This window comes from Cydia splendana, chromosome 7, assembly GCF_910591565.1.
Source record: "Cydia splendana chromosome 7, ilCydSple1.2, whole genome shotgun sequence".
Classification (NCBI taxonomy): domain Eukaryota; kingdom Metazoa; phylum Arthropoda; class Insecta; order Lepidoptera; family Tortricidae; genus Cydia; species Cydia splendana.
Window position 1 is genome coordinate 6,978,693 of NC_085966.1, and position 10,999 is coordinate 6,989,691.

General features: G+C 36.7%; 2 protein-coding genes across 2 annotated transcripts; one reads left to right on the forward strand and one right to left on the reverse strand.

Moving 5' to 3' along the window:
* Positions 1-6,630: 6,630 nt before the first annotated feature.
* Positions 6,631-8,458, forward strand: LOC134792476 (uncharacterized). The gene has a single exon (XM_063763757.1). It carries the CDS (start codon positions 6,659-6,661, stop codon positions 8,444-8,446), a length of 1,788 nt encoding a protein of 595 aa, XP_063619827.1. The 5' UTR covers positions 6,631-6,658; the 3' UTR covers positions 8,447-8,458.
* Positions 8,459-8,700: 242 nt separating this feature from the next.
* On the reverse strand, positions 8,701-10,712 carry LOC134792097 (DNA excision repair protein ERCC-1). Its single transcript, XM_063763284.1, has 5 exons — positions 10,545-10,712; positions 10,372-10,439; positions 9,871-10,065; positions 9,435-9,620; positions 8,701-9,050 (listed from the first exon to the last, which is right to left on the reverse strand). Exons 1-5 carry the CDS (start codon positions 10,627-10,629, stop codon positions 8,769-8,771), a joined length of 816 nt encoding a protein of 271 aa, XP_063619354.1. The 5' UTR covers positions 10,630-10,712; the 3' UTR covers positions 8,701-8,768.
* Between the last annotated feature and the right edge of the window lie 287 nt (positions 10,713-10,999).

A 10,999-nucleotide genomic window follows, 5' to 3' on the forward strand; every position in this document is an offset into this window, starting at 1 on the left:
AAGAGAGAGAGAGAGATATATCAAGATAAAATTGAGAGCCCTATAGTGTAAACAACGTTATTTACGGTATTTGACGTCTGTCACTCACTACAGCAACACTACGTAAAATGTCTTGCACATTGAAATCACAAAGGAAAACAACTGCACTGCGAACGTTTACGTTCTACGTCTTTTTTTTTTTAATTTTAGTGTTGTCCGGACACCACCGTTATGAATCGGTAGTCGTCTAAGTAAATCGATATGAATATTTCATTTTAGGTCGCAACAAAGCATTATTAAATTTATTATATTTACTTTCGAATAGATAGTGTATCGATTTCTGAACGATCCGGTATTGACGTTTGAAAGTAAAGTTTTTGTATTGGTGCAGTTCGTCGTAGTTATATTATAGAAAGCTATAAATGTTTTGTTCTGTTTGTTTGTTTTGTTCGAAATAAAAATATTTCATTTCATTTCATTTCATATGTGTCTGTCCCACTACTGGGCAAAAGCCTCCTCTCTCCCTTATCCGAATTATCTATTAATAAATTTAAGAATTATGTAAAGTGCAAACTTATTTCAGGGGCCCACTGATTAACAATCCGCAGGACGGTATCGGCCTGTCAGTTGTTAGGAACTGTCAAAATTTTGTTCTAACTGACAGGCCCGACTAAAGCTTATTATACCACACAAGATTACATAATAATACAACGTGGGATTAATTGTTATTCGAAATGATTATTTATTTATTAGGTATATTTGATTATTGATGAGGAAATGGATATTCCGATAGTTTCAATTTTGACGATAGGTGCGACCTACTAGGTCGATGTATTAAATGCATTTACCTTGCGGGAAAAACATATAATTTTAGCTTTATTTAAATCTCAAATAAAAAATCATTATACGTCACAATTCGATACCTCAGTCTATGTGCCATCCAATCGTAATCGCTTGCTGTGACAATCGATTTGCGTTAGTTACATCTCTATATACGTCAGTCATAATGTGTCAAATACCGTAAATAAAGTTGTTTACACTATAAATAAACTTTCAAGAGCGGATATCTCAAAAACTATTCAAAATATCGAAAACATTGACTGAATAAACTTGTAACAAATTAAATTAACTTTCATTTTGTATAAGTGGCCATGTCGCTGAGATGCATAGTTTCCGAGATATAATCGAAAAACCGGAAAATGGGACCTTCAAAGCCCCCTCTCTCCCCCTCGCTCAAGGGCTACGGCCGGGGACTTTTGATATGTTCACCTTCTAACTTGACAAACCGAGTTACGGAGTCAAAAATTGTGTTCCGAGCATTTCCCTCTTCAACTTTTGGAGCATTCGTTGCCTGACCTAAGCCCATACAACCATTTCCAGTCGCCGTTACGACGCGGTGTTGACACATCTTGTGTCGACACCGTCTGTTTCGGTCACAATTCCAGTCGCAGAGTCGTCGCCGTGTCGACACAGTTACCAGAAATGGGGAAGGGTCGACACATGACACAAAGTGACATAAAGTGTGGTCGCCGTGTGCACACATTGTTTCGGGTTTGCGACTACTTTATGCCAAAATCATTCGTTCATTCGTTCATTTTGTTCCTGTCAAATGGAAACTGTCAGATGGAAAAATACTTAAATAAAAATAAGTGACATTAATACGCCATCTCTAAAACGGATTACAAGACGTAATTATATATTGTTTGCATTTATATTACAATATGACTTAAATTATTATGGGGAATTAAACTGCTCGAGTGATTTGATAAACTAAGTGTAATATAATCAACGCGCCACCACATTGTTTTAGTTTAGCCGGAAATGAAATTGTTTACTTCTCAGTGCCTGTGTTCATAACTATATTATTTGAAGCATTTTTAGTACTTCGATGCGTATACTATACTTAAATAACAGAAATAACGCTTTACATACTACGAAACTTGTTAATTATGATGTATAAATATGGTTCAAGGCTGAGAAATATTGCAGTCACAAAGTAGTTGCAATGTTTCGACTTTGTGTCGACTCTGTGTTGACACATGACACGCGCTGTCAAAAGTAATAACAAAGTTACTGGTATGTTACTGGATTTGCAAAATGGCTCCTTGTGTTGATTTGTTTTCAGATATTCTCAAAGTGTAAAAATGCCAGATGAGAGATGGTCAGAGATGGGCATTAATCGATTAACTGTTTATTCGACTAATTAATGGAATAAAAAAAGTTAATTCTCAAATTTTAATCGCGATTAGTTTAGTCGACCTAACATAGATTGAAATTGAATTAATCTGAATATTAATCGAATAAATTATCGATTAAATCTCGATTGAAAGTTGACAGGGGGCCATTTTTGTACGTAAAAATAATAGAAATGTCTTGCATGCAGATGGTAGCAAAACACTTTGTCATAAAAGTCGAGATGGGTGTCGATATATAGGTTTTAGGGAGTGCCGATTTCGAAAATAATGACCATTTTGGAATCCGAAATGGCGGCCATGCACTGTGTCATAAAAAGTCGTCATGGGTGTCGTTTTATACGTTTTAGGGGGCGCAGATTTCGAAAATGATGACCATTTTGGATTCCAAGATGGCGGCCATGCACTATGTCATAAAAGTCGTCATGGATGTCGTTTTATAGGTTTTAGGGGGCCCCGATTTAGAAAATGATGACCATTTTGAAATCCAAAATGGCGGCCATGCACTATGTCATAAAAGTCGTCATAGGTGTCGTTTTATAGGTTTTGGGGGGCGCAGATTTAGAAAATGATAACCATTTTGGATTCCAAAATGGCGGCCATGGACTATGTCATAAAAGTCGTCATGTATGTCGTTTTATAGGTTTTAGGGGGCCCCGCTTTCGAAAATGATGACCATTTTGGAATCCAAAATGGCGGCCATGCACTATGTCATAAAAGTCGTCATGGGTGTCGTTTTATAGGTTTTGGGGGGCGCAGATTTCAAAAATGATAACATTTTCAATTTATAAATGGCGGCAATGCACTATGTCATAAAAGTCGTCATGGATATCGTTTTATAGGTTTTAGGGGGCGCAGATTTCGAAATGATGACTATTTTGGATTCCAAGATGGCGGCCATGCACTATGTCATAAAAGTCGTCATGGATGTCGTTTTATAGGTTTTAGGGGGCGCAGATTTCGAAAATGATAACATTTTCAATTTCAAAATGGCGGCAATGCACTATGTCATAAAAGTCGTCATGGATATCGTTTTATAGGTTTTAGGGGGCGCAGATTTCGAAAATGATGACTATTTTGGATTCCACTTTTATGACAAAATACGTAGCCGCCATCTTGGATTATAAAATGATCATCGTTTTCGAATTCTGCACTCCCTAAAACCTATAAATCGACATCCGTGACGACGCAAGTTATCTTTATTTTCAGATCTAACAAATTGCTACAGAATACAAAGGACAAAAAAGAAGCGATGAGGTAATGAAACAAGCAAAAATACAGATGATTCCTCGACGCAATTGGGTGATTCTTAAATTGTGTCCAGATTTTTTTTGTCATAAAAGTTTTTATTTTTCACATATTACTCTCACAAGTTCCGTGACATTTCGACCTTGTAATTTTTTAAGTAAATGTTTTTGTTTATCTATGAGGATCTCACTAGAATAGTATAATCAAGGTATGTTTATATTTGATGAATGAAATTGTAACGCAAAAAAAATATATTTGTGTCTTATATTCCTGCCGAAGACTTTTATTTTACCTTTTCCTTCTACACAAGTTTGGCCAAGTAATAAGAATTTAGGGCTCTCAATTTTATTTTGACTTCTACAACAGTAAAGCTATGAGGCCATGTTTGGTATCGTTTTCGTATAAATTCGCAGTACCAAATTTAAAATACTTTCTTTTAAACTCCTCTTCACGCTTAAACTGCTGAACAGTTTTAATTTAAATTTGGTACACATATATTTTGAGTCCCGAGACAGGATATAATAAGTTATCTCAAAAATCATCCTTTAAAGGTGTGAAATGAGGTGTAGGGGGGAATTCAGAATTGACTTCTTGAAGTTAATACTGTTTAAGTTTAGGTTTGAAGTCATGTTTTTTCATCATTTTTAACTAAATCAAAGATGTAGACCATCCCAAATTTCATATAAATCGGTTCAGCGGTTATTGATTTCCCGTACAAATTTCCACGCCACTTTTCACACCTTCAAAAGATGATTTTGGTTATAAGATCTATCCTATGTCCTGTTCCGGGACGCAAACTATTTCTATACCAAATTTCAACGAAATCGGTTCAGCGGTTAAGCGTCAAGAAGAGTTTCAAAAAAACCGGCCAAGTGCGAGTCGGACTCGCGTATTAAGGGTTCCGCACATTAAGTCCGACTCGCGCTTGACTGCACATTTCTAATAGGTTTTCCTGTCATCTATAGGTAAAGAACTATTTTGTGTATTCAGACGGACATACATACAGACGTACGAGTGATCCTATAAGGGTTCCGTTTTTTCCTTTTGAGGTACGGAACCCTAAAAAGATTTATTTTTATTTTGTGGAATGGTGTCAATGTGATATCTTAAATGGATTCAGCACCCCAGATTTATACGAAAACGATACCAAACACGGCCTAGCACCTTCACTGATATAGATATATCAAGATAAAAATTGAGAGCCCTAAATAAACTTTCAAGAGCGGATATCTCAAAAACTATTCAACATATCGAAAAAATTGACTGAATAAACTTGTAACAAATTAAATTAACTTTCATTTTGTATAAGTGGCCATGTCGCTGAGATGCATAGTTTCCGAGATATAATCGAAAAACGGGAAAATGGGACCTTCAAAGCCCCCTCTCTCCCCCCCGCTCAAGGGCTACGGCCGGGGACTTTTGATATGTTCACCTCCTAACTTGTCAAACCGAGTTACGGAGTCAAAAATTGTGTTCCGAGCATTTCCCTCTACAACTTTTGGAGCATTCGTTGCCTGACCTAAGTAGCTTATTGAATTTATTTAAAAACTTTTCTGTAAAAGGTTGACGGGTGTTGGGTGTTTATATGGTTTCGGTCGATTATTATCATTTGCATTGCCCATGATGACTTACTAGAATTACGAGCACACGAGACACTAATAGTAGTTAGACAAACCTTGGTTTTCAAGAGGTATTTTATATTGACATTTGCTGTCACAAATTTGCTGTCAGATTTAGTCGCAAACCGCACGCAAAGTGCACACAAATGTGTCGACACCTTGTTACGGAAAAGTGTACACACGGCGACGACACTTTGTTTCGAAACAATTCTAGACACATTGTGTGGACTCTGTTACGACACATCTGACATTTAGTTACCACTTTGATGATTCTGCGACTGGAATGGTTGTATGGGCTTGGCTGCATCAAGCTGGCTTGTATTATCTTAAATAAGCAAAAATGAAATATATAAATTGGTTTTAGTCCCAAAACTCAGCTTATAGTAGAAAATTACCGCGTAACTTCCTTACCAACCGCCTGGGATAAGCGGTGCACCTCGCGAGTCCAAATTCACCATTTTGAAAAAAAAAATAAAGCTAAAAAGTGAATCGACACAAGTCATGAACCAACTTGTAAAATTTCACCTACGACATATACCTAGAGGAGAACAACCGGACATACGAAAGTCTGTGCGTTTGGTACTTTGGTACCAACAACTGAACCGATTTTGATAAAACTCCGGATTAAAAAAGCTTTAAGAAAGAAATGGGTTTAGTAACGTCTGTACCAAATTGCACACAGGCGACGCGGGTACGTCTTAATAAAACTCAAATTGGAACGCAGCTCTCTGCGAAATTCGAATAAGTTGATAACGAATGTATATAATAGATTTACATGCCCTTTATTGCATGCATAACACAGCTACGGCTTGGTCAGTTCATCCTGTAGGTACGACAGATAGTGCTTGCACGTAAAAATATATTTGAAAAATAATAAATTAAAAAAATAATATCATAATTTTTGAAGAACTCAAGTGAACAGTGCGAAATCAAAATAGAGAAAGACCTATTCTATAAAAGTAAGTACCTATGAGTGCAGATTTTTCAATAATTTTTCATCTATAAGGCGAGCATTAGAAATCCAAAAACAAGGTCTATGTTTTGGGTGTTAATAAAGAGTACCTACTTAACATTATCGCCGGTTCTTCTCTGTATATCCCTACTAATATTAAAAACCGAAGATAACTCTGTCTGTTACCTCTTCACGTTTGAACCGCTGAACCGATTTAGATGAAATTTTGTATGGAGATAGTTTGAGGCCTGACGCAGACAAAATCGCGGGCAGAAGTTAGCCATTCCAAGCATTTGAGATAAGTTTTTAAACATAACATTCTAAATATCGCTACTTTCTAAAATGAATATATTATATCATTTTATAATATATTATGTAAATAATTATGATCATATTCTTTAGAATCAATTTGCCTACAAGATAAACCATAGTGGATATTTAGCTAATTTTTAGTATGGCAGTATTAACACCGATATTCCCAGTCTGGTTTGAATTCTTATGGAATGTAAGAACAATCTATCTTCCAAATTGATATTGTACAAGAGTAAATCCGTAACTGCAGTTAAATAATAGTCAACAATGTTTTTTTTTACAATTTCTAAATCACAACACAATCAACTCACATGTAATGAACTGATGAAACTTCCCATCCTGTTTCAGATACCAAAATGTTAATAAAATCATTTGCCTCGTTTGTAGAATCAAATGAGTTGACGTCTTCCGCGCTGCATGATACTCCCGTCGTGGTAGATGGCCAAAATTTCCTTTACAACACCTACAAGCAGTCAGGCTTGACTACTGCTTGCGGGATCGAAGGCGACCGCTACGCACGCTACCTCAGACAATACCTCGGCATGTTCCAGAAGGCTAAAGTTAAATGCTATTTCTTGTTTAAAGGAGGCCATGAAAACATGGGACAGAGATTGACATATAACAATGATAAATGGCCCTCTCAACCCGTATTCATGAAGGAAATTTATAAAGAAATATTAGACGAAATGGGCTTCGAATATGTTGTCTGCGAGTATGAAAGCAAAAGGGACGTAATCGAACTGGCTCAACATTTGAACTGTCCGGTAATAAGTCGCTATATTGAATTCTGCTTCTCGGGACTTAAGTATATACCGAGTACAACCCTTAAATTTGATACACGCCAGAACTGCATTGACTGTGGTTATTTCTTACTAGCCGACTTTCTCGCAAAACATCGTTTGACAGAGGCAAAACTGGCAATTTTCTTAGCACTGCGAAATGAACGATATATTCCAGGAGATATTTTCATGGATTTTTTAACACACTTGAGAGCACCTCTCATTCATTACTCTTGCAATAAGCATTTGATAAACTATCTCTCTTTATATAATAGGGAAACAGTTATGAAGACTATTTTCATGTTCATATCTGCTGAAGCCAAGAAGATTTTTATTGAAGAAGAAGCAAAAGCGCGGCAACTCATAGGGCGGCGCGAAAGTGGCGGTTTCGGGGCGGCGTGTATGGTGGAGCCCCGCGCAGCACGAGTTGCGCGCGCTGACCAGCGCTGGTTCGCTAAAGGTGTCGCCTCCGGATACATCCATATTAACTATATAAACCTCTATCGCTCTCAAGTTTACTATGGAGCCAGCCCCATTCCTGGATTTGATAACCCCATACTTTTATCTCTGAATATTATTTACTATGCTTACGACTTGCTGACGGACTTTAAAAACGAAGGGTTTACATTAATTTATGAAACTAATGTGTCAGACGAGGACAAAAAGACAATGGAGATAGCTAGAACACATAACATATCGAGACCAGCTTACGACGCGGAGGTGTGCGTGTTTGAGAACGGGTGGGACTCGGTACGAGCGCTGGGGCTTTTGGAGCACTTTGCACGCTCGACGCTTCAACTGGAAAGCCTGCGGCGCCTCGAGGTACCGCCAGTGCCGGTGCGGCTGGTGCTGTTAGCACTGGCATACTACTCGCGGCACAGGCCCTCGGCGCCCACCGCGCTGCCCGCCGCCGTGTTACTCACCTACGTCATGCTCGACCTGATTGACGACAAAACAAATAACAACAATCTTGCGAAGCCTTTCGACCACAAGCTGTTTATCTCCACAGTGGACAGCTTTGATGCCACTCCGGCTGAATGCAGGGTTGCAGCTGCTGTAATGAAGGAATATTACCTCAAAGTTCCCGACCGCGACTTCGCACTCCTTGACCAGGAACTACTCCATGCGTTGGCCGAGTTCAAATCGTGTCTGTTGCAGTTGTCTGCGCTGAACACGCTGTGCGGCGCGGAGCTGCCACCGCCGATGTTTTCGCGAACCTTCAACGGCACACTGGTCTATAATCTGCTTTACGCCGCTACTCATGCCCCAAACCAACAACTCTTCCTAGACAAGCTGTTAAGCCCTGCTCCCACGGTCTACGCTTTTTTTAAAGGGCTCTTGGAAATTTATAACAACGTTTTGTAATTTAACTAGCTCCTGAAAGATAATGCTTTATGCTGAGGTTTTATAATTTTGACCTAATATGTACGTAGATAAGTATGTACTTTTTATATTACAGAATTTTCAATATTACTGATTTATGTGTATGTCTGGATTGTATTAACCATTTAACATATTTAAACATAATTTCAACCAAAATGTAGCTGTTATTGAATAAATAATAACGAAATATTTCTACCAAATATTTACCTATAAGTATTTAATAAAAAAAGCTTAAGTACATTTAAATACAATTTATTAAAATTATAACCTAAGTAGTTTAATAATTACAATATACATAAGTACATCAACTTTCAGGAACCTTAGCTTCATCTTCAATTTTTTCAATATCTTCAATACTTATGTCTCCCGAAAATTCATCATCATTGGCAATAACACTGCCCTTTTTCAAGAAAGGCTCATGCAATGCTTTGTATAGTTTTTTAGCTTTAGTGGCTCCGAATCCAGGGCATTCTGCCAGCCTACTCTCAGTTGCTTTGATTATGTTTGCTAGGGTCCCAAATGTTGTTAGTAATGTCATGGCATCTGTTTTGTTGACTGGTTTTACTGAAGACAATGCATTAATGATCTGAAATAAACAAAAGAGTTTTTAGACAAAATAGATTCTTACTGCATTTTCAGCTGTATTGCTGCATAAAAAAAATTTGGTGATGTAGGGGGAGATTCCTGCCATCAATTACAATAGAAAGGTAAAAAAAGTTTATTCATTACCGTAGACCGGGGTGACTTTGAAAAATTTGGGGTTACTTTGATAGATTTAAAACGGCCATAGAATTACCATTATTCATTATTTACTGAAAATGTTCCTGTAAATAGTTAAATTACTATATATTCATATTCACCTACTGTAAAAAATCTCGTATACATATATAATATGTATAATATGGCTTAAAAACTAGAATTTTAAAGTCGCCCCTGCATTTGAAAGTCACCCCGGTCAATGGTAATTTACCTTCTGATGTGGATCATTCTCAATCTTCTCCATGATCCGATCAGGTGGTTTGTTCTCATATATTTTGTAGTTCTCAATGATTTTAGCGGCTTCCTCGGGGCTCCATGCCAGCATGAGAGTCATATCAGTCAGGAGGCATATCCTTGTTAGATTTTTTAAAGCAGCATGAGGATCTTTAAGGTCAACCTGAAATATAGTTTTGTCTGTAGTATGTAGAGATGACCATGGTACAGCAGGAACATGTCAAAGTATTTTATTTATTACAGTATCCACTTTTATATGATCACATTTAATATAATTTCTCACATAATACGCGATTTTATGCTATTCCCTTCAACTTGTACTATTTTTAGTGTTTTACTGTATTACTAATTGATTTTACATTAATAAATGTTTCATAACTTTCTGCAGAAATATAAGTAATTAACTTCCTTACCTGAACTAAAAGAACTCTCAGTTCATATTTTTTTCCTAATTCCTTTAGTCTATTGTTTATATAGTCCGGGTTCAGATTGTGGTATCTCACTGAGAGAAATAGCACACAAATAGTTTTACCTATCTCATAATCTGGAATTATATCATCATATTCCCATGGGACACTGGTCACAAACTTTAGTAGAGGGTTGCCACGCTAGAAAAAAAAAAACAAGGAAGTTTATTATATTTAGAATGGCCATAAAACAAGTAGGGTAAGTGGCCAATATTAGGGAGAGCGTCCAACATAAAGAGCGTACAAATATAAATACTCTTTATGGCACACTTTACAAAATGGAAAACAGTAGAAAATAAATTATCACAGATTCTCCTCTACATCTAAGCACTCTCCCAATGCATTCTAAATGAAAACAGGGTCTACAAAAATCTTAAACGTATGTATTTTAGCAAATACCTTGTGCATATAAGTTTTTACAGCTTATTATCACGATGATACACTAACCTGCTTTTGATTTACTAATACACAATGAGTCTTAGATGACGCTGGTTTTGATGCTCCTTCTGATGTACCTGACAAAGAATGAAACTTATTTTTATAATATAAAAAAAGCCTCTTTATAGACATGACCAATTTCATTGCTTTTGGTGTTATATTTTTATAAAAGTGAAACTTACTTGGCTCATCCAGTTTTGGTTGCTTAGGAGCCGTTGGTTCACTGATTTCTGCCAAGATATCGTCAAAGCCATCCTCAAGCTCCATTTTGTTGGATATCTATTAATAATTTAGGTTCGTATTCTATCATTCATTTAATCCGATAACCCGCAAATTCTTGGATTTCTTCACTTTTTGACGGATAACGGAGGATGGGTTTGTTTTGAAATTTGACAAAAAGTGTATTTACAAAGGCAGCAAACAATCACTGCGATGGTATATTCATTGATGGTCACTTTTCTCATTCACATCTCACATCACTCTCATCATCTCACATCTCATGGGAAATGTAAAAAGAAAAGTGTGTTCAGTAGAGAAATATTTAAGATAAAGAAAAGGACAAGAAAATGTATAATATTTCTTGTAAATTTGTAACAGGCTGTTTTGATATCAAGCTTTGTAAATGTTAAGGTTATGT

Excerpts from the sequence above, each read along its gene's own strand:
- LOC134792476 (XM_063763757.1), top strand. The coding sequence starts at position 6,659 with ATGTTAATAAAATCATTTGCCTCGTTTGTAGAATCAAATGAGTTGACG.
- LOC134792097 (XM_063763284.1), bottom strand. The coding sequence starts at position 10,629 with ATGGAGCTTGAGGATGGCTTTGACGATATCTTGGCAGAAATCAGTGAA. Across the intron at positions 10,440-10,544 it reads ACCAAAACTGGATGAGCCAA|GTACATCAGAAGGAGCATCA; the intron begins GTAAGTTTCACT and ends ATTCTTTGTCAG. Across the intron at positions 9,621-9,870 it reads TGAGAGTTCTTTTAGTTCAG|GTTGACCTTAAAGATCCTCA; the intron begins GTAAGGAAGTTA and ends ACTATATTTCAG.